General features: G+C 42.8%; 1 protein-coding gene across 3 annotated transcripts in view; it reads right to left on the reverse strand.

The window, feature by feature from the left end:
- Nucleotides 1-532: 532 nt before the first annotated feature.
- Mapre2 (microtubule-associated protein, RP/EB family, member 2) overlaps nt 533-27,097 on the reverse strand; it is a 146,572-nt gene continuing 120,007 nt past the window's right edge. For all 3 annotated transcript variants that reach the window (XM_013014904.1, XM_013014903.1, XM_013014902.1), the window contains 3 exons: nt 14,794-14,933; nt 10,812-10,970; nt 533-2,109 (listed from right to left, as the gene is read on the reverse strand). In XM_013014904.1, the coding sequence (XP_012870358.1) occupies nt 2,035-2,109; nt 10,812-10,970; nt 14,794-14,933 (374 nt within the window). In that variant the 3' untranslated portion in view covers nt 533-2,034. The remainder of the gene's footprint in view (nt 2,110-10,811; nt 10,971-14,793; nt 14,934-27,097) is intronic.

Here is a 27,097-nt window from a genome sequence, read left to right on the forward strand (position 1 = left end):
TCACATGACAGAAGTGTAGCTATGAGCCACTGGGTACTGGACATTACTGAGATGCCCAGGGCAGGCGAAGAATGGCCTAGGAACCACTGAAGTATCTGTGGGGAGTTATTTATTGTGCCTCTTTACAAGAGCTATTTTAAAATAAGGTGAGTACAACAGCTTCAGCAGGGTGACACACTGGTAAGCATGGTGCTATGTATAGCACAGCCATTACCTGTAACCAGGCGTTGGAGGATGTCACTGCTGGGAGCCAGGCTTTTCAGCCTGAGAGAAATGAGCTGCTGTTGCCATGCAGAGTGAGCAGGAGAGAGAAGAAAGGGAAGTCAAACCCCATGGAACATCTATCTGTCCAAATCTGCACAGTGTGTTGTAAGAATCTCAGAATATACAAACCATCTTTTCCACATGTAACTCAATAAATACCACTTTGCTGCGGAAGATTTATTTTGGAAAAAGAGTTCTTTTGGTGCCAAGCTTCAATGCTAGAGTTGAGAAGCAAGTGTTTCATCGATTAATAAAGAGATTTCGAAGCTTTTATGATGCATATTTCATAAATTTATTTTATGCTTTTTCACTTAGGTGGAAAGTGGGGTGGGCACATTTGTTTCTGTTTTTGTTGCACCTGCTAAGTCGAATACGAAGGGGGAAGTAAACTTAATGTTGGAAACCAAGCAAAATGCATGATCTGGGAAGAAATACCATCTGTCAAAAGGCGGGGAGAGAAAGGCAGAGATTTGGAAAAAGACTAAGAAAAATGTGCAACTATTAGTTATAAGGAATGCTTTAAACTCATCAATAGATGTTTCCTCTATTATCAATTTCCATGGCTGAGCAAATGTCAGTGACTAGGTAGGCCCTTATGTTGGAAGAGGGGAGACTCCTCTTTATCTAGAAGATCCCAGGAGGCAAAGGTGTTCCATTGCTGTTCTCCCAGTCAATACCAGACTGCAAAATTCTCTGGGAATTTTGCTCCCATGAATCCTCACTGCTAGCCTCCAACCAGAGGGTAACACCGCGCAGGGCCCTGCAGCTCAGGCTGCAGGCCCACATTACCCTTTAGTAGGAATTCCCCAGTGAACATGGCAGGCCGGGGAGGGGGCGGAAACCACACAAGGACAAGGGATGAGGCAGGAGGGCCTGCACCTATCAAGACCCCCTTTGGATTGCAGATAGCTGATAACAACATCTTGGAGTTCACGGATGCCCACCAAAGAGGACCCTGAGAAAGAAAACACCATGAGAACCTGGGAACAGGGGTGGGAGAGCAGGGGCATGAGGAGAAAGGGCAAAGCTGAGATGGTGTTTTTCCTCGAGTGAATGTCTTTTGAAACTAACAACATACTGTGTGGTTGTTTAACATGCTGCTCTATGAAATACTGCTGGGCCCTGAAGTCCTACTGTTGAATCCATTTCTTTCCCTTTCCTGTTGTGAAGAGAGGGAGAAACTGACTTGTTTTTCCCCCCATGACACAAGTCACTATCGTTATGGCTTTCATATCAAGTATCTGTTTCCCTTTGTTCCAATTCATTACTTGACCAAATTGATGATCAGAGGTTAAAACTTGCAAACATCAAAGCACCACAAATGCATGTGACATCTAGTGACACTGGGTTAAGAAATGCCAATATAAATACCATATACCAAATTACCATTGTTTCACACCAAGATAAAAAGGGGTGGAAGTGGTAGTGGTGTTGGGGTAGGGAAGAGTTGTTCTGGAAAGAAACAGGTGTGGGGCGGGGGAGGGTTGGGGAAGGGAGAGAGCAGAACCAATCTCAAGCAGCCAAGTGGTGACGCTGAAGGTATATAACACTACACTTTCTCAGGTAGGTGACTCAAATGGCCACCTACAAATGCATCTTGGCAAAGGAGGTGGGAACCAAGAGCAGTGGCTGGCGTATGCGATGGTGCGTTGATGGTAACAGCAGATTGGGAACAGTTGGTGTTTTGCTGAGCTTGAGGCCACACATGTTCCAATTCTCCAGAAGAAAGTTCCCATGCACAATGGAAGTGTCAAGAGCTGCAGAGACAGTTCAGTACTCTTCTTGCTGCTGGGGCTGCTGGTCATGGGCTTGCTCCTCTGCTTCTGCCTCTTCTGTGTGGCCCTCCTGTAGGGCAAGGGAGAAGTTTCAGTTGAAATAATTTACTGAATCTGAGGCCCAACGGGAGTCCCAGCTTATGATCTCTGGGTAGCATGGCATCTTCAGTCTGTGGACAGAATCAGGCTTAGTCAGGACTTACCCTGCAATGATTTCCCTCCTACTAGTGACTAATGCACACAGGGATGCCTTCGCATCCATGTGCCATCAAATGATCATTCTGCAAACAACAGTTATCACGCAATAAGCACCAAACTTATTTTTTTCCAATTGTTTTGGAAGGATATTTTCATAGAACATATTCCATACTTGCCTGTCTTCTGCAAAAAGTTAAACAGTCCAAACATGATTCCACAGCATTGTGATAACCACAAATAAATAAGCTGAGCCCTACCACACAAGTCTAGGCTGCTGTATGTGCTGGGTGACTATCCCTACATGAACAGCCCACCATGTGGTTTTTCTGATCTGTTTCCTATTTCCTCCACTGTGGTCATCCATGCCTTGATGCTGTCTGCCTAAAGCAGGGTTTTTCTGTACCAATCTCAGGTGGGTTTAGATACCTGGGAAACCACCTGTTAGTTTCTGAAGGAAAGGCTAACAGTCATATTCATGGGCTGTCCTCATGAAGGAGAGCCTTCTTGGCACAGAACTCAGGCTGTGGCTCAAAGTTTTGGGACATCTGTTTAGGATGCTTCAGGCTCTATTTTATTATTGTCTGCTTGTAGACTCTAAGCTAGGTAGGTGTGGTAGCTCTATTTGGTTCCAAATGTCCTAATTATTACTTGCCTAACCCAGTTAAGTATATCTATAGCTGCAACTTTTCTCACTTTTTCTCTCTTCTTTCTTTTTCCTTCTCCCCTCCCCTTTTCCTCCTTGCCTTCCTTCCTCTCTGTTCTCCCTCCCTCTTTTCCTTCCTACCACCCTCCTTCCTTTCCTTTCTCTCTCCCATCTTTCTCTCCTTTTTCCCTTCTCCTTTCATGTCTTCCTCCCTCTCCTTCCTTCCTGTCTTCCTCTCTCTTCCCCTTCCTACCTTCCTTCCTTCCTTCTTTTTTTCTGTTTTTCTTAAACTTAATTAATGTCTTGTTACTCTTGCTTGGCTTTTTTTTTTTTTTTGTTCAAGGTTGAGCTGCACCTCCACAGACTTTGCTGCCCAGGCTGGCTTCAAACTATTCAAACTATTATCCTCAGATCTCAGTCTTCAGAGTAGCTAAGATTACATACAGGGATGACTCTCCAGTGTCCAGCTAGTTCTTTCATTTTGACCTAGAGGCAAAGTTAACTTATTACCAGTGCAGCTAATTGTCCCTCCTGTAATGACACAGGGTTTTGGGATGCAGTGCGGCATGTAAACTGGCATGGAGAAGGGCTCAGATCCCATCACACAGACTCCTGACCTGCTTAAACCTATCCCCTTTCTAACAAGTTCCTAGTCCCTGCAGCCCAGGGCAGAGCTGTCAAGATCTCATTCTAGACAGGTATGATCCAGACCCACACCTGTTTTCCTGCCGTAGCATTCTATAGTTCATTGTACTATAAAACTGACTTGGAATCTTGTTTGAAATCTTTGGCTTTATCTACAGGATTCTGAGGTTCTTGAGGCAGGACCAGAGCTTTCTTCAACTCAGTCTCATTTTTCTTCCCTCTATAGATTCAACATGATGCGTCAAGAGGAAGAACCCATGGAGGACTCAGAATGGATGACAAAGACTATCAGACTATTAGTCAAGGTCACAAGATGAGTATTTTCTGAGAGGTAGTATGTCAAGGTTGCGTGCATGGACTTTGGAGTCCCAGCTTTGTTATTTTTAAACTGTGAGAGTCAGGGCATGTAATGTAACTGCTCCATGCCTTCACTGTTTTTGTCTGTAAAATGAGGGACAGTAAGAATACCTATATAATAAGGTTTTCAGTGTGATTAACTGACTGATGAATACAGAAATTAATGAGTTTAAAAAACCAATAAAATACCTAGAAGGAATTTTGGCATATAGTAACTATTAAGTGTAAGTTGTGATTATGATTCTACTGGAAGAACTCTTTAACATATTTTTTCCAGAAGTATAAATAATAACAAAGTAACTCAAAGTGACAACTCAAAGTAGAAAGTGACATTGTCTGAAAGACCTGAGATCAAATCAAGCACTATGTCTTACTGATTTTGTGCCAATTATTTGGAAATTGTGTGATCCCCTCATATTCATAACCACATCATGTTACCACCTCATAGGGCTGGACCACTTCCTGCTGTCTGTCTGGCCCTTACATTCCTACTTCAGATGTTCTCTGGCCTCAGGCTCTCTGGGTCCTGGGTACCTCAGGTTGTACACTTAGTAGTATCCTCTGCTAGCTGTTTGGCCCATTGCTTGGCATATGTCAGAGCCGTCATCTTAGCTCAGGAAGCTAGCACTTCAGCTGACAGTGACACTCTGATGAGGACTAAGAGGGCATTTCACTCATGGTAACATTAGCCAAGAAACAGGCACTGGCCTCCATAAAAGCAGGTGTTCTCCCTCTGTTTAGAGGAACGAAAACAATGACCATTTCATGGAAAAGCATGGTTCTTCCATGAAGCCTCTGCTTCCTCTGGATATGAACAGTTCCTCTAAGTTTTGCAGCCTTTGTCCCCATTTTTGCTTCTGAGACACAGTATACAGTAGCCCTGGGTGCATTCCTTACTGTGTGGCTTTACAACTTCTTTAGCCAGGTTCCAGGCCCCCAGTGTGACAGAGTTGTTTTATTTATTACCCTAACTCTTCAGTATAGGGTGATGTCTTCCGTGTTTCCCCTCAACCCTCAGCTGGCCCAAAGTGTGCTTTCTTACATAATTGTTTATGTACATGTTAGACTGATGGGAAAGTCTCAGAAGTGGGATCTGTTTTACATTTTGCAAAGAATCTCATCCAAGCTGGGAGTTAACTATAGGACAATAGAGTTAACCCAGAACTGAGAGTTGAAAGACCCAGATTCAAGTAATTGTTGAGCCTGTAACAAGCTGTAGGACCAGGGATCTATTAAATGAGACCCTTCCCCATGATGAACAAGGGGTGGGTCTTCCTCATGTTGAACAAGTGGAGGCTCTGTGGCCTCCACTGGCTTAGGACAGTAGCCTCACACAGTGAGCTAAAATCCCAGATGGAGGATAATGCAATTGATGTCACCTAACTTCAGAAATGCAGACCTGAGCAATGCTGACTTAAAGAAACAAATCCCCCAAGTTATCAATGCATGGGTGCAAAATAAAGCAGTCAGAAAGTCTGGGAAAACATACCTGAAATTTTGACATGTTACATATCACAGCTGAGAGTTCCCAGCCCATACAATGCCATTGTAGGTTTTCAGGGGAAAAAAAATCTTTTTTTTTTTTTCATAGCCAATGTGAGAATGAAGAAATTAAGCTCACATGTAGGTAGGAGGCCAAGGGAAATTGGCATGGATGCATTGAAGTACCAGCTGGTTAATTTTAGTATTTCCATATCAACCCATTACATCTCTCTAAATGCTCAGTGCTGAGGGATGTTATAACTCTTTATTCTCATGGAAATCAATAAAAAGATAAGCAAGATAGAAGACAGTACTGAAAGACTGTGGCTATTGTAGAAGAGAAATGGGGTCAAAAGATGGAGGAGGGGGTCTTCATAGAAGCTCAATGGCTCCTGCTTCTTAAACACAGGGGGACACTCAGCCTCATGCATGTCATTTATGTCACATGCCATATGTACATGTGTCACATGTATAGTACATCATACGTCCTGTGTATAGTGTCATGTCACGCATTTCATTTGTGTCACACATCCCATACTGCTACATGTGCCACAGGTCTCATGCACACCATGTGTTATGTCACACATGCCACGTGTCACGCTACACGTATCTCGTAAGTGCCATACATGTCACCGGCCGTGCATGTCACCTGCCACGCATGACAATTGTGCCATGTGTCATGCCATCTGCACTATGTCATACATGTCATGTATCATGAATGCCAGATATACAACACATATGTCATGCATATCATACGTGTCACATGTGCCACATATGTCATTCACACGTGTCACACATCATGCACCACACATGTCAATTATGTCATGTTATTTCATTCATCATGCCATGTGTTGTGCAAGTCATCTACATCATGTTGTCATGCATGACATTTGTGTCACTTATGCCATGCATGCCATATACTTGTCTTTTATGTCATGTCATGCATGTCATTTGTCATATGTGCCATCAATGTCATGTGTGTCACGTGTCAAACATGTCATGTGCCAGGTAATTTTATATTTCAATGACACGTGTCATTTGTGTCACACATCTCATGTATTTGGTTTGTCATGCATGGTGTTTATATCATAGGTGTCATGTTTGTATATGTGTCAAGTGTGCCATAAATGTCATTTGTGTCATGTATGTCATTTATACCACATGTGTTAGGTATGCTAACTGTGTTGTGCACATAACCCACGACATGGTACACAGCATACAGAACACACACAACATAACATGTGACACCTGACATAAGACACACATGACATAATTGACCTACATGGCATATGACATACATTGTGCACATGCCATGTGTCACAATGGCATACATGATATAAAGGACACATGTCATGCATAGCATATATGACACGACAAACTACATGGCATATGACACACAATATGTATTACACATGAGTGACATGTCTGACACAAATGTGTCAATTATGACAAATAACATTAATTATATAAGTGAGACATGGCATAAATGTGTATGATATAACACACATGGCAAGGCGTGCACAATGCCAATGCCATGACATAATTTATATTAATGGCACATAACACACATGACATGCACAACACACAGGGCATAAGTGTCATACATGATATACACAGCACACATACCATAAAGGACATGCATGACATATGACACAAATGACATGACACACAACATAAATGACAAGGCACAAAGGTCATTTCCTATGTCACACATGACATGAATAGCATATGACATACATGACACATAGAATAACACATCACCTAACTGATGCCACGGCACATGACATTCATGATACAGATGACATGCATGACCTGTGATGTGCATGGCATGACACACATGCAACCTGTGCCATATAATGTGGTACACATGACACATTTCATGACATACACGACACAAATGACACATTTGACACACCTGGCACACATTACATACATGATACATACTATACGTGGCACACACAATCCATATGATACACATGACATGTACAACACGTGACATACATGATGCATATGACACACATGGTGCATGGCCTGTAAGTGACATACGTGGTATGTCATGTACTTTAACTGAATTGCAACCATGAAAATCTATCCTCTTATTCTCCAGTAGTTCTGCTATTCCCAGGAGCGTTCTGGGAAAGGCAGATGTCTAGAAACATTTGCCATCTCAGACTTGTATACAGTCATACCAACAGCATAGTGAACAAACTAGCGATATATTTTTTTCTGGATCCCATGCATATGAGACTTGCATGTGAGTGCAGACTTGCCATTCAGTGTGGAAATGTCCTGAAAACAGGATATAGGGTCACAGGGTCAGGACCAAGTGCCATGGAAACAAAGGAGGATTTAGAGAGCTGGGCATGGGATTGTGGGTGGCACTGTAGCCACTGAGTATGTCCTCAAAAGTGATGCCTTTCCAGACCACGAGACAAAGAGGTGGTGGACAGGGCTGGCAGTTCTCTAAGGTCCCTCTCCAGTGCAGAGCTTGGAGGCTGCCCCAGAAACAGGACTCACGATCTTCGAGGAGGAAGGCAGATGTGAAGGCTCAAAGTGGCACAGTGCCAGCAGTGACAATAAAAGTGGCTTTAGAAAATATATCAACTAGCTAGCAGAAAATAGATGCTGACTCAACCAGGTGAATGCCAAGGTAGATGAGGCCATGCTAAGACATTTGTAGGTATAAATCAACAAAATAAAACGAGGGAGTGATCTGAGGAAAATCCAGGTAGGCATTTGATTGGCATTAACTTCTTCACACAAAGAACATATTCAGCTAAAGACTTCCAAGAAAATCATCTATCTACATGTCTTCTTTATTTTTTTTCCTGCCCCTTGACACCTAATATGCTAGGAGGGAGGTAACACAGTCCTGGAGATTTGGGGCCTGAAGTCAATAAACCTGGGCTCAAACCACAATGGTGGAGTTTGTTAACCATGCATTGTTGTGAGAGTCATCTTATCTGTAAATGTAGAAAAGGAACATCACTCACTGTGTAGGGATATGATTAGGGTGAGAAATGAACACAGAAGCTGTATGTGGTGGATCCAGCCATCTACCTACTTGGAAGGAGTAGATTAGGGATCAGGTCAGTCTAGGCACAGAAGTTTGTGAGAATCCATTTCAACTAAAGGCTGGTATCCTCGCTACAGGGGGAAAACAATAGCTGGGTATGGTGGCATGTACCTGACATGCCAGTGACAACAGGAAGGATCACAGTCCAGTCTAGTTTGGGCATAAAATGACACCCTATCATGAACATAACCAATACAAAAAGGACCAGCAGAGTAGCTGAAGTGGTAGAATACCTCTTTAGCAAGTGTAAGGCTTTGATTTTCAGATCTCGGTACTGCCAACAAAATGTTCACTATACAAGAATGCTTTATCTAGAATATACTAAATGTTCAATAAATACTAGCCATTACTATCCCCATCTTGTTTAAAAGTTGGCTCACAGGCGGAAGGCGAGCATATTGTTAGCATGCACGAGGCTCTGGGTTCCATTCCTAGCACCCCTCCCCTAATCCCCAACCAAAAAGTACCTCCCAAAAGCCATATGTGGTCAGGTCTGGAGAAGGGACAGCATGAACCCAGGATACAGACTAGTTGTCAAAGATTTTGGGAAAGATATTTAACCTCTCTTAGTTTCTGTTCATCTGTAAAATGGGACAACAATAACAAATACCTACTAGAATTCTCAAGAGCACAGGAGGAGCTAATAAGTGAATACACCCATAGCCACAGGTTCCTCCCAGTCTAGTTTCAGCCAAGGTGACTGAGAAAGGACCTGATAAACTCATTCAGTCTTATGACTAATGAGGCTTCCAAGCATGACTGCTCCTGGGCAGGCATCTGCACTGTGGCTGTGCATGTACTGCAAGAGCAGCGCTGTGGGCAGCTAGGGGTGTTAAGGTTGGACAGTGTGATGGAAATGGCTGAACAAAGCCAAGTATGGACATCTAGGCAGAGACCCCTGAAGACACACCAGGGAGGCCAGCACGCTTGCTAGAGGCTGGCTAGCCTATCTATCTATCCTTCTGCAGGAATCCATGGGCCTGCCACTACTCTTCAACTGGAGTTTATCTGGAGGTACTCCAGCACAAGGTCGCCTTGTTGGGATGAGAGTTTTCCATCCTGCTGCAAGAGCAAGGCTGGGAAGCCATTGTGGGCCTGTGTGCTGGCCTTGCTCCGGCTGGCATGTATTAACACAGCTTGGTCAGTGATGCCTCCCATGGCTGTGTAGCCCTCATTCAATTTAGGGAAATCAAGTTTGGGAAGGCAATAACCATAATTACTCTGTGCTCAACAGACAGCAAAACACTTTGTATGTAAAGAACGTTGTGTAATTCACTGTCACAGACACTACACAGCATTTACCATCAGATCTAACATTACTGGAAGCCACAACAGCTTCTGAGACTTCACTAGGCCAACTCCTAGGGGCTTCCAAATCTACATTCTGACCTACTGGTAATCAAGAAAGAACTCTAAAAAAATACTAAGGGCAAGACAAAAAGTGACTAAGGAAGAGCTTCCAAACCTCAGACACAGTTCCTTATTGCTTAGGAAAGCTTCACTGCTATCATGTTAAGACATAAATCAAGTAAATACTGGCCTGGCATTCTGCTGGAAGAAGAGACAGTAAGCTTGCCAGTGGCTCATTACTTCAATAGAAATACTAAGCCCTGTGCAACTCCACCACAGCACTGTCTAAGCACCACTGGCTTCCTGGTCAGATGGACCTAAGCACTTCAGCTTTGAACCCTAGCCTGTGGCTCTTGCCTTTCACCACTCAAATCTGTAGAAGGTGAGGTTCTTGCTTCTCTGGGTGTTAGGCCTTTCTCTTCCTGCACAGGCAGACTGGTATGATTTGCCCCAGTTTCTACTATTTATCCCTCCCACTTTCCTCCTGGGTTCATTCCCTGCTCCTCACATCTGCTTTTCATTGCCCACACAGACACATGCTGAGTTGCTCTCAGCTTATTTGCTCACGAGCAGCAAATGTGTCAAGTTCTCCCCATGAAAGAAGCCTTCTACCAAGGGCTGTCCCACAGTGCTGGTCTGTCCTGGCTATGGGTATCTTGATTATTTCTCTTGCAATCAGACTCACTGAAAGATCAGAAGAAAGAAGAGTTCTTATAGACATTCTCACTGCTTATTTGCTCACAGAGTTAAAAACTACTTGAGGTTGGATTGTCCTTTCTCAGGTAAAGCCCTTACCTCTACCGATCTCTTTCCAGGCTGATTTATGGATACATGTCCCACAGAACTGAGTGAACAGACGATGATGGTGATGAAAATGTTTATTCCTCTGAGAATGTCGAATGTATTGATTCAGCTATAGTTCTGAAGCCCAAGGGAACCATGGAGACTTAGCGCATGGATCCACTGCACTTGGATGAAGAGTTGTTTTAGAATTCTGGAGCCGACGGCTCCACACACTTACCTGTTCATCTGAAGCATAGAGCACTTCCATTAGTCGCTGCACAAGGTCATCATTTTCCTGCCCATGTTCTTGGCAGAGCAGCTCAATCTCTCTCAACTTCCCAAAGTAGAAATCTCTTTCCTTTTCCACACCTTCAAGGGCAAGTTTTAATGAATGTACCTGCAGAGAGTAAAAGTAGAGAAGAAATCCCCCAAATACAGAACAAGAAATAAGACATCACCTATTGCTTGTAGACAAGGACCTAAAATACATAAAAAGAGAAGATGAAATAAGTAAGTGCAAATCTGAGGAAGAATTAAGAAGGCTGTTGTTTGAACTTAAGCCTTGACCAAACGTCCAGTCTCAGGAGAATGCCAATCACTCTTTTCTATCAACTGTTGATTAACCAGTCAGAGCGATCTGTCTACCTGCATGGTTAATCATTTGCTCTGACTAGCCTCAAACCATGGTCCTCTTGATCTCTGCCTCTCTGACTCTGAACTCTTTCTGTTGTTAATATGAGACCATGAATGTTTGTAAATACACAAGGCAACAAAACTGAATTTCCTAAAAAAAGAAAACTCTTCTAGAGAACTTTTTCTGCTTGAAACCAATAAACCTCATCTCTTGGCTTAGCCAAACAATCCATGTCTACCCTGAGCTGGTGCCAGCGCATGGATCTGTGGCTGGTTGGTTAGATATACCACCACTCTCCCAACCCAACCAAGGATACCATCAACCCACAAAATTGAGGTTTGGCTGCTTTCTGGGAGTGCTTTGGTTTGTGCAATGAGAAAGTAGCTGAGGTTTTTGTACAAATACTCAGCCCAGGATGGGTTTTGGTGGTATTCCAGATGTGTTAGGCAAGAGGCACTCAGCTATAAACATTCTCTAGTTAAAACTGGCAGCAGCTAGGTTAGTGGATGAAAGATCAACTGGAAAATATAATTCCATTTTCATGGCCCTATTCATAAAGACCGAGGCCAACCTCATCTCTCACATGTCATGGCAGATGTCTGATGGATCTGTAAGAAAAGTCAAGGGCATAGTACCATGGAGTGTATATTCCTTTTCAACAGAGCTCACAACTCCTCCCAATGTGTCCACAGACTGCAGGTCTTCCCAGGCCTTGATGTATGAATGACAGCCACGGTCTCTCTGCCTGGGTTACCCAGAGCCTATTTTCCCTCCCCATCAGGGGTCCCTGCACACAGTCTTGGCCCTAACTCACTTCCTGTTGGCTAACCCACTGCCCAGAAAGAATCCCTAATTATTTTATTTATGTCTTCCTCCCCTACATCTTTTGATTCATCTCTATTATTGAGATTGTCTAGCCTAGTGTTACTTTTATAGCAGATCATGGGAGATTGCCTGAATAAAGGCAGGAGGCCAAGTAAGTGAAAATCCTGAAAGTTTATGGCACTTGTCACTTTCTCTATTACCACTGTAACTCACTTGGCCTCTTCTGTCCTTGTGTTCTCAGCTGTAGCACTGTGGTGTTTGGGTGGCCTCCCCTTAGGCTCAGAGAGACTCTTGAAGGCTTCAAGATCAGAAAGCAGAAGGGGCAAATTGCAGATCGGGAGAAGATACCTGCTGAAGGACGGATTCCCAGGTTTGAGTGTGTGTCTCCTCCTGGGAGGCACAGTAGGGTCAGGTACTTCCTCCTCTGTGTCAAGGCCTGGGGGTGGAGGGCAGAGGGGCCTCTTGGGAATAATGAAGGAATTACAAGAGGAAAGAAGACCTTTCTAGAGTAGCATTAGGATGACAAGATGGTTTAATCATGGTGCTTTGGAGGTCTTGGGATGGGAACTCTGTTGGATTTGAAGAGCTAATGGGGAGCTAGGAGGTGACTACAAGGAGAGGAAGTAGCCTTGTTGGTCAAGGCTGTAAGAAAGAAAGGGGGCAAGGGAAGAAGGCTTCCATTCAGTGAGCATTTAGGCCAGGTAGTTAGAAACTTAAGTGTGGTGGAAGGAGAAGACAGGGAGGAAAGGAGTCACGAAGAAATGAGGTATAATGATATCAAAAGATCTGAGCCTTTAAAGCAGAATGTAGGCATAAATCTGAAGTGTTATGGACTTATGTCAGATTCTCTTTAGGTTCACTATGGCTTTCTTGGAGCCTTAGGCTTGTGGTCTAAAGCTCATTACTGCTATCCTTACTGTCTTTCATTAGCGAAGTCATTACTAGAAATTCTCCATGAGCTCAAACTAAGAACCAGCAGGTAACTGGAACACTTCACATTTCTAAATCAAAGATCTACCTGCCAGATGACTTAAGGTTTTAACTTTTTCATTAAAGTGATTGGAATTGTAAAGAAACACCCTTGTGAAACCAGCTGCCTGCTTTTTAAACTAGATTGTTGATTGCAAATATGCAATTATCTTTTAAAAGGAAGAAACTTTTCAAACTCTTGCTGACTCAGCAGAAAGAAGATTAATCACTGGGACTGGCCTGCTGAGTGGCTGGGAACAGCCTGAGGGCTTAGATTCCACGTTCTTCACAGACTGGTAGCAGCATCGGGATGGTTCCACAAGGCATTTTGTAAAGACAAACTTATGTTAAGTAAATCTAGCCGAAACAGACAAAGGTTCCATGTTTTCCCTGCTAAGTAGAAGCTGGATTTAGGTTATAAATACATAAGTAAATATGTTGGGTGGTATGCAAGAGTATACAAATGTATTACCTGAAATATGGCAGATTCGAGAAAGAACTCAAATGGTATGAAGCAGGAACTTCAAAGGGGTGGGGTAGGGTCAAGAAGGAAAGGGTAGAGAAGAAGACGAAGAAGAAGTCCGTCAGGGGAGGGGGAGAGGAGATGCAGTCAAGAATTCAATGTATATTCTACAACATTAAAAATGTTGAGGGAAGGGGTAAGTTGAGAGGGATAGAAGAGAATGACAAAAAGGGTGTCATTGGTCAAGATGCATTGTAGCCATAAACTGTTTCATTAAATGGCACCTTCTGTGAACTACTATTTAAGGACAACAAAACACAATGACATCTTGGTTTCTGGGGCTGGCGGGGGGAACTTCTGCAGTGTCCCTACAAATCCCATTGTTTTAATATTTGTAAGTAAGCTGTGGATACTTTTTTTTTGGGGGGGGGAGCTGGTTCTGGGGCTTGAACTCAGGGCTTGGGTGCTGTCCCTGAACTTTTTTGCTCAAGGCTAGTGTTCTATCACTTGAGACAGCTGTATATATTTTTACACAAAATTAGCTATTACTAGTTAGAATACTTATGATTTTACATTGGGAATTTAAAAGCCAGTAAAGCTACATTTACTATATTAGATTAAAAACAGACTTAAAACACAGCTGCAGTCTTTGTCCAATGTCTGGCTGGCTGGCTTGCTCACTTGCATGCTCTCTTTCTCTGTCATTCTCTGTCTTTCTCCTTCCTTCCCTTTTCTTCTCTCTCTTCCCTCCCTCCCCCTTCCCTCTCCTCTTCTTCCTTCTCTCTCTCCTCCCTCCCTTCCTTCCTTTTCTCTCTCTCTCCCCCACCCCTTTATCTCTTCTTTCCCTTCCTTCCTCCTCTTTACTTCAACTGTTAGCTGTAAGTTCTAAAGGAAGGAAGGTCTCTATCTTGCTACCATTATATTACCAGCATTCAGCATAGTATCTGTCACATAAAATAGGCTCAACTGACAGTTACTAAAAGGAGAGAGTCTAGGAAAAGGGGAAGGATAGGGAGATAGTTTAACCTAAAACACCCTTTAAAATTATTTGGACTGGCCAGAGTGGGTAGGATGAGTTACAGACCAGACTGGAGCTCAGGATGCCACTGAGCCATGGGGAAGGCTGAGTACGGCCTGAAGACTTGCTGCGACTAAATTATCTGCCCCATCTTGATGTACTGCTTTAAGATGAATGACTAACACCCTTTATTCACCAGTCTACTGATTTTTACCTCAACTTCACACCTTTGTCTCAGACCTACAGGGGTTTGCTTTTCTGTGCCTCACACATCAGTGATGACAGAAACATGGATGGAGACAATGACTTACCTGCTCATTAAGCTGTAGGACCTGTGTTTCTAAATCTTTGTCAGACCTGGATGCTGAGCCACTGGATGAAGCCCTTTTGGCAGAAGAGGGACGAGAAGGTGTGGATCCCGGTTTAGATGCTGGACTTGATTTAGCTGCACCTGGAAACAACCAACTAAATGATGAATGCTGCAACGTTAAAAATGGTTTTTAGATGTATAGCAAATGTATGATATTAAGGGCTTCCCAAGAAGTATATGAGATCCAGTGATCCCTACCCATTACAGACATAAATACAGTTAAAAAGAAACACAAATGATTAAACTACAGGGTCCATGGGCAACACTTGTGGGAAGTTCTTTTTTTTTCTCAAGAAACAAACAATTAAGAAAATTGTCCCTTTCCCCTCCAGACAGACAAACAGCCATAAAGGAAACTTAAGGTTTTCACTGTTGTTATAGTTAAGAAGAAAGGCTCTTAGATAGCCTCAAATAATCATCCCAACTGAGTTTCTAACAGAGAATAGATTTATACTTCAGAAAAAATAAACATGTTTTTCTTTTCCCATTCAACATATTTTGTAGCTTCAGTAAAGAGTCCAGTTACAAAGGCATCTCCTTAGCACTGAGCACCTCTGATGCTCAAATCTTGATTTCTAAGTGTCATTCTGTAATGAATGAGCTTCTTGAGACATGGCTGATTTCAGAGGTGGGTAGGGAATGTACCAGATGAGCCTAGGATGTTCTGTGTGAAAAAGCAAGGATGTGTTATCAAAGGAAAGGACACAGCCAAAAGTAGCTCCCAACTGGCCACAGTGGGACAGTGGCATTATCAGGAAGAATGGCTGTAAATTTCTTGCAATGAACTTGGTATGTAAATATCCACCAGGCTATAATGGGGGGAAAGAGACAGAAAGAATACAGAAATATTGTCATTTACTAGGGAAGAAATGCTAGAATTGGAAAAAAAATCATAGCTTTTCAAAACTAAAAACTCGGAGCTGATCCTGCAAAGTCTTGTCAGTGGACATGAAGCAGCAGGTGAGAGAGTTTTAGGAAGTAAGATTGCTAGGTGACAAGGGATTGATTACTCTATCACTCCTTTACATCCATGCCCCTGTACATCAGGAAGTCTGGGAGTCAGCACCTTAACCAAGTGATCCACTGAGTATCATGAATGAGGATATATATATATATATATATATATATATATATATATATATATATATACACATATATAAAGAGAAAGCACTGAGTTCAGGTGAGACATTACCTGTTTTGTACTCAGCTCATGGAGACTCACTGTATAGAACAGAGCACAGACAGAAATCACAGGGTATATACAGTGAAGTGTGTGCGTTTCATGGGTTAAGAACTGTCTCGCCATGATCGGGCACTGCCCTGGATCCTCTTATTCTGAACACAGTTGCAGGGAGGGGGAAGCTCTGGCTTCCTTAGCTCTCTGATGTAAGTGATCCTCCTACACATTCTTCCTGACCAACTACATTGCCAACTGGTCCCACACCCTGTGTCTTTCTAGAAGGTTCTTGGAGGGCAAGGAACATACCTTAGTCATTTTTGAAATACAAATACCAAAATAAATACAGGAGCAAGCAAATAAAACCTTGGTTATGTAGTTTCCAACTTTATAGTTTATCCCCCTCCCTGGTTTTCCAACACATTAAAAAGAGGGCAGGGATTCTAAAGACAGTATACGACAGAAATGACAAGTTTCAACCAATACCTTAATTACAATGCAGCCAACAGGAAGACTATAAAACACATTACGTACCCCCAGGTGTCTGTAGTCATTAGTTACAGATACTAGTCATACATACTCTTGGAAAGCAGGAACAGTGCGGAAGCCTCGAAAATACTTATCTCTCTGTTATAGAGGGGGAAATCTTTTTTCTTTTCTATTTTTGGTTGCTTACAGGGCTTGAAATCAGGGCCTGGGTGTTGTCCCTGATCTTTTTTTGCTCCAGGCTAGTGATCTACCACTTTGAGCCACAGCTCCACTTTCAGTCTGGTGGTTTATTGGAGATAAAGAGTCTCAAATTTTCCTGCCTGGGCTGGCTTTGAACAGTGATCCTCAGTTCTCAGGTTCCTGAGTAGCTAAGATCACAGGCGTGAGCCACCAGCACCTGGCAAAGGAGAGAGGGGCGGATTTTTAAGAATACAAGAAGAGGTTCGAGAGACTTGAATATCATTCAGCTGGGAATGACAAAATAGGCTGCGTATTCAGAGTCAGTCTTCAGGGATCTGTGAGGATGGTGTGCTTTGTTTAGTTGTGACTTGGTCATGGCCATCAGGACCCTTCTTCTCTATAGATGCCTACAGAACACTTCAGGAACATTATTTCTCTGTCCTGCTAAGCAAGTTTATAACCTGCTGGGTAAAGCAAACTGGAGGAACAGACGGGAAGCAGGTCACTCTGACCTGGTTGGAAGTTGTGGAGGCAGGGGACATGGGACGGGTATTGCAAAACTGAGTTCCATTATGCCTTTTGGGAAGCGACATCACATTTTTGCTATAACGCCAAATAAAAAGGGGGACAACATCCAGCTATGATTAATACCTTCCTAAAATGTCTAAGAATCTTTTTAAGACCTGAGTTTCTTGGCAGTGATAGTCACTTAAGAGCCCCCAACTGGGGTACCCTGAGCCTTCTTAGAGACGAACCCATGTTCCATGACTCCATGACCCACTAGTGTGATTTGGGCTGTTTTCCTTCTGTCCACACTAACCTCCCTCCTGTCCTTTCCTATCTCTTCTGAGAGAGCAGGTCTTCTATTCTTCAGGTCTGAGCTTGGATGTCACTTCCTGTAGGTGGTCACATACCCTGAATACTTACTTTCCCTACTGTGCGAGTGTAGCTATTCTTGAGTAACCCACTTTGCCTGCTGGACAGACCAGACTCCACGGTGCAGGGGATGCATCTGTTTGGTTCGTCATTTTACACCTTTATGGCCATGCACAATGCCTGGCCAGACACACTTTGTGAGGTTTTAAGATTGTAAACAAGTCCTAGCAGAGGTATCACTCCAGCAGGGACCTCATGCCAGCATCAAAGTCATGGCTGGGATAGGCAACATGGGAGAAAACCATTCAAAGGGTGTCATGCTCCTAGAAACAGATTTCTTCTTTGGTTGCCTGTCAAGATCACTTTCAGTTATAACACAGACCCCTTTACATGTGGCACCAGGCTCATCAATGGGCTTCATGAGTAAACAAAGTTGGGCAGTATCTAAGTGGAGGGGGAGGAATCCAGTGGTTTGTACTGGGTTGTCCACATCTGTCACATACAGCCCCGCAAAGGAACTTCCCAAGAGAGTATACAACACATTGCCTGTTCATCAACCAGCAGGTCAACAACTATGATGTAACTGCTTGCAATAACCAGGCCTGGGTTAACACAAGTGGCCTGTTTTTACTCTCTGCACAATCAAAAAGAAAAAAAAAACCCAGAGGATGATTGCTAGTAAAACAGGGCTATCAGGGCTTATGCTTCAGGATACCATCAAATGAAATAAAAAAAGAACTGTTTAATAAGAGGGAAAAGGGTGATAATAAGCCAACAATGGGGGCACAGCCATAGTAGGAAGGAACAGAGGACGCTGGCTGGGAGGGAGAGACCAGGAGCGACACTCTCCACACAGCTCATGGCAGAGGCCATGGTTTAAGTCACATAGTCTTACAAGGAAGATGCTTTTTCTGAGAAAACACGTGTCTGTTGTGTGTTGCCAGATCCCAACTTAAATATGCCCATGGAGGTCTGACTCTTAAAGCTACTGTGCTTCCATGGTTTTAGTCTTAAAATAGCATTTCTTATACCCGTAAATGTCAAGAGGAGCCTGAGGACCCTAGAGCTTTTATACTGGCCCACATGAGTGCCTCTTACAGATTCTCCTGAGATGAGAAAGATGAAGGCATAAAAATCAGACTTTGGTGTCCTCAGTTGTTCTATTAGCTCAACACACACCGTAAGGTGGGGACAGATTCTGCCCTGTCCTCTAGTCACCCCTGAGAAAGACAAGGTTTAGGCTGAGCCATGAAGGAATGGAAAAAATGCCAAATTCTGTAACAGATCAATTATTCAGTATTTAGTAAAAATTAGAGAGTTTGTAAAAGTAAAGACATGGAGCCTGTCATTAACTAACTGTATTATTTACATGTCCTAATGAAAAACAGAAAGTACACAAAAGATATTGCAAAGAGCTTAGTATTATCAGAGGTTTGGGTTGTTTTATGTACAATTCGGTATTAAACTAAAGACTCATTTTGAGAACAATGTAAAGTGAGCTCTTTCAACAATTGATCTTAAGCCATTTACCTCTCAGCATTATCTTATAATTATCAAACACTAAAACAAAAAGAAGCCTCCAGATACTCAATGAACTTAGGATTTACTTTTTAGAGAAATAATGATAGACAATATCCAAAAAGATAGCATAACCTTTAGACAGTCTGGTTTTTGTTTCTTTATAGATCTTGCTGTCTTTTTTTTCCTTTCCCAAATAACCACAATCCCCAAAAAATCAGTTTCTGGGATCAGGTATTTTTTCCCCACTCACTAGATCTACTATAATAAAGAGTGTTAACAGAAAATTGCAATTAGCAATGCCAGTAAAGTTAACATTGATATCATACTTTTAGGTAAGCTATTTTTATTTTCTAATCTTGTGAGATGACCAAATCATGTCCTATATATCCAATCCTGGCTTTAGATACTGAGTTCCTCAATAGCTATCCTGTTGCTTTCCAGCATGCTCTTCCTGCCAGTAATCATAATTCTGTATCTTCTGTGTGTCATGGCTCAACAGTGCTTATGTGGAAAATACTGACATGATGAGATTTTTCTTTTTATTATTATTTTTAAGCAGTTGTATCAACAAAGCAGTTTATGAATGCAACATATCTTGAGCAATGTCACCCCTTGTTTTGTGCCAGTATTGTAGGTCCAACTCAGGACCCAAGCCCTGTCCCTGACCTTTTTTTTGCTCAAAACTGGCACTCTACTACTTGAGCCACAGCTCTACTTGTGGCTTTTTGTTGGTTAACTGGACATATGAGTCTCACAGACTTTCTTATTGCACTGGCTTTGAACCATGATCCTCAGATCTCAGCCCTTTGAGTAGTTAGGATTATAGGCGTGAGCCACCAGTGCCCAACTGACATAATGACTTCTAAAGAAGGTATAGATTCTTTGGCTACAACAGTTAGAGATTGCTTTCTTGTGCCTATCAAACATTTTCATTTTTTAAAACCACATTTGATGATGTCCTGAAAACCTAATTAATGATAGCTTTGTGTATAAACAATTGTTTTGCCCTCAAGCTTTTCTCTCCTTCCCTAATTTTTGCTTTCAAAATAAAAAGCAATTTCAGAAGCAAAGGAAACTAGACATATAAATTCTGTACAAGTCCCTGTAATTCTCTAAAATTTGCCCACTGGATTATGGACATGATTCACAATGCTGGTCTTTGAGTTGTATCTTAATTAAAGCCTTTAGGATGGGGGTATAAATATGATTCTAGGACATTTTAACCATAGTTGTTAAAAAAAAAACCTAAGAGAGTGAGTGGTCTGATTTACAGCCTTAGTGAAGCCAGAGCATTGCTGTGTCTAATGTCAATAATTAGTAGCCTGTTTGATGTTTATGGAAAATGCTTCATTTGGGGCATACGAGGCTCAGTGGATTCAGAAGGGAGAAGCAAATAAAAGCCCTGTACTTGGCGTTGCTCTCTGTGGCCAGGGTTCTGCTAGAATTTAGAAATTCTTCTCACATAATCTGTTATTCTCCTTTTGCCAAAATCATAAACAAAGGAGCTAAAAATATGACATTAATACTGTTGACAAAAACCACAGGGATATTAAAAACATGAAAGAACGTGCACAGGCAGACAGACAGACAGACGTTCCGCCTCCTTCCCCCCCCCCCCCGCCTCCATCACTTAGAAAGCTACTGGTCCAGTCACTCTCAACTTCTTTCCTACTTTGAAAGACCATTTCTTTCCAACCCCTCCCCCACAGGCCTTCTCATTAATTTAAAGCCCTAGAGAACAATTGAAACAGGGCAGGCAGACATACCACACCTGTACTGTTTGTGGATGGATCTGTTATTACTTTCTTATCTCCTCCGTCTTTGCAAACAGATTTAATTTTGTAATTCATATAATGACTGTGATATAAAACCAAGCAAAAGAAAACAGCTGCTAATGGGGGAAAGCATGTGAGGGCCCACAGGGATGTCCTCAGTGCCTGGTACCTGGACCATCAGACAGCAGTAAGAGGGACCACCCCTACACAATTCTGACTTCTGCAACTTCAATTAATACAGACTTGATCTCTTCTTTTTAAAAATTGCTCCATCCTTTTATTTTGTGGATCCTGCGATCTGTCCTGCTCCAAGGGTAAAAACATGGCCCTCAGTAGTCAGATCAGAGTTCAGCCTCACTAGCACTTTTCCAGAGCTTCAGGGTCCCAGGTTCATAAGCCCATTAAGAGGCTGATTCTTTTATTCTGAAATGAGTTCAGAACCCTCATGACTTCATCCTTCCCAGTGTAGCCAGTGGCAAAGTTTGGCTGCTCTCCTTTTTCACTGTGTCAGTGTCAGCTCATAAAAGTGGGCCACTCCTCTAGGAGCAGCCTGGGGCAGCTCCACACTGGGAGCAGGAAGCACACTGATTTGTGGGACTGGCATAGAGTTGGATAGCCGCCAGCTTGCTCCCAGGGAGGCAGGGAGGTACAGTGTAAGAGTGGTAAGGAGCTGTGATGCTCACAGCATTGTGAGCATGTAGGCAGGAGGCCTATGAGTTCCAGGCTAGCCTCTGCTTTCTAAGGAGATCCTGTCTCAAAACAACCAGTAAGTCTCTTCAGCCTAGTAGTATTCACAAGGAATCCTGCTCTGCTACTTGCTAAGTGGGCTGACTCTGCTGCAACCTGCTTGTTTGGGGTTTAAATAGGAAGAGGAGTACAGCTTCTCAGCAGTGGGAGGAGGACATGGGTTCAAACAGAGAAAACTCTCACATCATAGCTGGTATATAATATGTGCTCAATGAGAGTCAGCCTGCTTTGCCAGCATTATCTAGTAAATGAGACTTGACTCAACCAATGATTCCAAAACACACTGCAAAATAAAAATGAAAGTGCTGAAAAAATAAGGAAATGAAAACGCATTTTTACTTAAAGAAAGCTCTCTAAAAGTGGCGTGCCTAAAAGTGGACTCCAAGGCACAGGATCCCCGCCCTCCCCAACTATCCACCCTCCAACCATAATGAAAATCAGTGTGCTGCAGCACAAGGCTCTGTGCTCCGTAGTTATCCTCTTCACTTATCCATGCAATAAATATTTATTGAACCCTATTATATATCTGGAAAGCTAACAGGCAGTTTGAAAAAAAAATAGCACATGAAACACAAAAGATACCCATCATATGGCATATGCAAGAGAGCAAACTAGAAAGTCAGTGCTTTAGGAAAGAGGGAATTGGACAATGGGTCTTGGCCTTCTCTGGTTCTAACTCCTCGCTCAGACCTGCAGGACTTCTACAAGCCACATTGAGCTGAGTGTACTCAGGCCAGGCCAGGAGTCCTTACGCCAGAAAGCTACCAAAGAGAGCCACCAGCTAAGTGTGAGGTATCATACTGGCTTGGAAGTCTCACACCTGTAATTCTAGCTACCCAGGAGGTAGGGATAGGATTGTGACTTTGAGACCAGCCCAGGAAAAGACAGCAAGGGTTTATCTCAAAAACAACACAACAACAACCACAAGGGCTAGGAGTGGTACAGCACTTGCCTAGCATGCGCAAGACCTTGACCAAGTTTAATCCCTAATAACCACCTCCTCCCAAGTCTTACTCATCATGTAGACCAACAGCCTACATAACTTCTAGGATCCCTGCAAAGGACACTACAGAGGCAGGAGCAACCCTTAGGTCTTCAAAGTCTCAACTGGAAAGTAAGCTTTGAACCAAGATCTGAACCAAGATGAGGAAGGGAGCCATGTGGACAGCCGGGCAGAGCAGTCAGGAGATAAAGGCCTAAGGACACTGTTTAAGGATCCTACTTTGCCTGTTCAGGGCCTCGGGCAGGTAACCGGAACAGAGGGCAAGGAATGCTGCAGACAGAGGATCAGAAACACACTGGAGGTACAAGCCACACAGAGCCTGAGTGGAGGACTGACATGCCTTGACTGGTTTTAAAAGGCTCACTTGCTTTCTGAGCCTGCAGACTTCGAGAGAGGACACAGAAAGGGCAGTGAGCAGGCTACTGCAGTCATCCCTCTGAGTCAGTGCAAGATGGACAAAGTACTTGCAGTGTTTTAATTAACAAATAAATCCTATGTCCGGTGATGTTATATAACCTGTGCTTTGCCATCTTAGCAGAAGCAAAAAGAAACCACAAGATATTCTCTGATTGATAGCATCTGCTGTTGATTCCTCAGGGAGGGGGTGAAAGAAAAGGAAAAAAGCAATCAGGGACAAGGGCTATGAGTCAGTCTCCCTCCCTTCCAATGGCTGCTCTGGTGTTATCCCATAGATCTCTGCCCTGAGAAAGCACAGTGGTGAGTCTCGCTGTAGGGCAGTGTTCCCCAAGGGCATGGCTGCCACTTCCCATTGCAGGGTCTGAGGACCCCTTCCTGATAGAGCAGCAGGCATAGAGGCTGCCCTGTGGTAGGCTGAGGCAATACTCCATTGAGCCCATCCGGCAAGTGGGAGCGCTGGTGTGCTGAGTTTCTTCTGCTCTGTTTACAGTCCCTGCTGGAGATGAGGAGCTTATTTTTAGCCATCATGTGATTCTCCAGTATTTTCCAGGCTCTGCTTGAGTCACTCTAGTTTCAGAGAATTTTTCATAGGGAAGAAAAACGCAGTAAAGCACTTCGCATCTTGAAATGGCTCAGATCTTAAAAATGTGAACTTCTAAATACTTATTTCATCCATGGTATGCATTTGCTTGCAATAACTGCGGACTTTTCATGCCTCTCATATCTTGAAACATATCATGTATCAAATCCAATCACCATCTTAGTTTCAATTCTGATTTTTAATTGCTCCCAGAACAAGAGAAATGTTGAGTGTCCCTTCACCCCAACAATCCTTTTGGGCAGCAGCCCTTACCTGTTTGTTACAGAAGAGAAGGGAGTGGCTGAAAAAGCCCAACTGGCAGAGCTAGCCCCAGAAAGATAAGGGTTTGGTTGCCATGACAACCATCACGTTGCCACTGTATTTGAAGTATATGACACTCACTTAAGCAAAAAACTTATAAACTATGATGGCCATTTTGGGATATAAAAGTATTAAGTTGCTTGATGTTTTACCTTTAATTTCAGTCAGAATCCCTGTTGATATACATTGTCTGTTTTCTGATGGTGGCAAGCCTGTACTTTTCCAGTAATGCTGTCTTATCCAGACTTCCCAGAAGAGACCTGGACTGAGAGGCCACAGAGCTAAGGAGGTGAGAACTTCGGGCACAGCCCACTCAATCACCCACTCTCCCTCACTTAGGTCAACTGGCTCTTACCCTAGGGTTCTCTGCTTCTAAATGCAAGCCAGATATGTGGGTACTGGTTTATTTTCCATTTCCTTCCCATTTCTGACTAGTCATCAATGTATGTCAGTCATGTCTCCCTAAATTCTCAAAACCCACATGACCGCCACCTTCACCTAGACCATCACCTAGACCATCACTCTCCCATGTGGTCAATCTGTCCTCTGGATTACAACCATACGTCTTCTAATGTGTTCTCTTTGAGGCAGAGCACATTTTAATAAATCTTTCAATGGCTGCAACAATCTCCATTATAAAGCATAGACTCTAAACCTTTGTGAGCAACAGATTAAAAAAAACTTCAATTCCAATAATTTCTGCTTCCTTGTATTCACATATTTGTGTAGCACTCTCCCCTTCAATGTGCGTGTGTGAGTGTGTGTGTGTGTGTGTGCGCATGACGTGCCTCTAACCAAAACAAGTACAGTGAAGGGATATCATTCCTTCCAGTGCATCACTATATTCAAGAATCTGATTTGTTGGCAGACAATCTAGACACTTTCTCTACTGGCCTCAAAGAAGGAGCTGCTACAAAAGAATGCAGGCACCTTGTTGGTAAGGCCCACGTGCAAGGAGGTACAAGAGGCCCCTAGGAACTGAGAAAAGCCTCTAGCAAGGAACCAAAGCCTCAGTCCTACAGATGTAAGAAATGTGCTAACAACTTGAGAGCCTGGAAGTGAATCTTTACCCAGCTGAGTCTTTGATGAGATCACAGCCTAGCACATACTTGGATTGAAGTCTGGCAAGACCCAAAGCAGAAAGCTAGCTAAGCTGTGCTTGCATGTTAAAAGTCTGTGAGAAATTCTTTTCAAAGCTGCTAAATTTCTGATTTTCTTTCTTTTTCCTTTTTTTTTTTTAAAGCAGTAACAAGGGCCCTGTACCTTTACAGACTCACGTCTCAAAATATCCACAGGAAACATGCACTCCAATGAACTAAGCACCTTATCTCTTAGATTCAGCATTCTGTTCTGTCTGGCATGCTCTTCACCACACCCTTTATCTGGTGGACTTCTATTCATTCCTTGAGTTTCAGTTGAACTTCAAATTTCCCAGGAAACCTACACAGGATATGCAACAGCAGCTTAAGTGTCCTTCCTATCTTCCCTTAGAGCCCTCTCTTTGCTTTACTGTCACTGTCAACTTTTCCCAAGAGGTAGTGACTTCCCTGCAAGCAGGGGTCTGGTTGGAATCTCTGTGTATCTTTAAGATCCTTTATAGTGTCCCAACAAATACTTGGGAGACTAAAGGAAGGGAAGACTACCAAGTAAAGCATTCACAAATAGGACAAGGAGCTATATATTATTATAAGAAATATTTTCTGTTCGGTGCCAGAAGAAAATGCCTAGAATTCTAGCTACCCAGGAGTCTCAGATCTGAGGATCATGGTTGGAAGTCAGCCTAGGCAGACAAATCCTCAATTCTCTTGTCTCCAATTAACCAGCAAGAAGCTAGAAGTAAAGGCATGGGTCAAGTGGAAAAGTCTAGTAAGTGTGAGGCTCTAAATTTTAACCCCTGTACCAACCAAACCAAACCAAACAACAAAAGCCCTAAAAAAATCAGCAAAATAAGCTGGTGTCTATTCTGTACAACATACTGAATATTAAAGGAAGGTACTACTAAAAAAGAAAAAATAGTCTCCAGTAACCTGTAATATATGGCTTATAGAAACTGAAAGAGAATGCTCTAGTCTTTCTCTTTTGAAAACTAACAATGTCTAATGTAAGTCTGAAAAGCAAAACTCACTTTCCTATGCCCAGAGAAAGGGATGTCAGTCTATCCCAGTAAAACATGGTTTATAAACAACTTAACGAATCCAGGTAACAGCTTACTAAGAATAACTCAATGCTTGTTAGGCTTTTGTTTTTGTTAGTTGTGGGGCTTGAACTCAGGGCCTGGGTGCTGTCCCTGAGCCTCTTTGTGCTCAAGGCCAGTTTTCTACCACTTAAGCTACAGTGCTAACTTCCAGTTTTTGAGTGGTCAGTTGGAGATAACTGTCTCATGGGGTCTTTTCCACCCTGGCTGGCTTTGAACTGTGATCCTCAGTTTTCAACCTCCTGAGTAGCTAGGATGACAGGCATGAGCCACTGGTACCCAGCTCCAGTGCTATTTTAAAGGGGCTACCATGATGGCTTCTTAGTGCAGTCTCCAAAACAGGGCCTTGTGACAGGAAATGGAAAATGCATGCCAATTTTGTCTCAGGGGTTTTACTTTTTACATCCAAATCCCTCAGACCATTTGTCCAGAGAGATATGTGAATGGAAGGATTAAGAAACTAGAGATTAGTAATCCTACTAATCTAGCTCAGGATTTTGGGCATTATACATGCTTCCTTTGGTGTTGATAAGAGGCCAGGGACAAGTGGCCTTCCAGTTCCTGCATTTAGTAATAATATGGCAACTCTCTCTGACTTGAAATCCTATTGTAAGTGGGAACATTTTCAAAATATAGAAGCTCTTTTCTAAGCAAAAGAAAACTGCAGGCTGTATTCTGTTGTTTTAAGCATTAGCAGTACTAAAAAATTCGTTTTCTTCTATATACTATACAATCTGAATTTGGTTTGTGAAAACCTACCGTGGTTCAGTATTGCACAGAGAGGAGGTAAGAACAGAAAGTGCAAGGCCACATCTGTGATATGTGAGAGGTAATCTAATAAAAAGTTTAAAAGTATAGGCTCTAAAGTCAGTATCAATCCTGAGTCCCTTACTTACGGTGATCCTGGCAGGATTCTCCGTACACTATCCTGGACTTAGTACTTAGTTCAGTACTGTCTTGTAGTT

This window comes from Dipodomys ordii, unplaced genomic scaffold (assembly GCF_000151885.1).
Source record: "Dipodomys ordii isolate 6190 unplaced genomic scaffold, Dord_2.0 Scaffold25, whole genome shotgun sequence".
Taxonomy (NCBI): Eukaryota; Metazoa; Chordata; class Mammalia; order Rodentia; family Heteromyidae; genus Dipodomys; species Dipodomys ordii.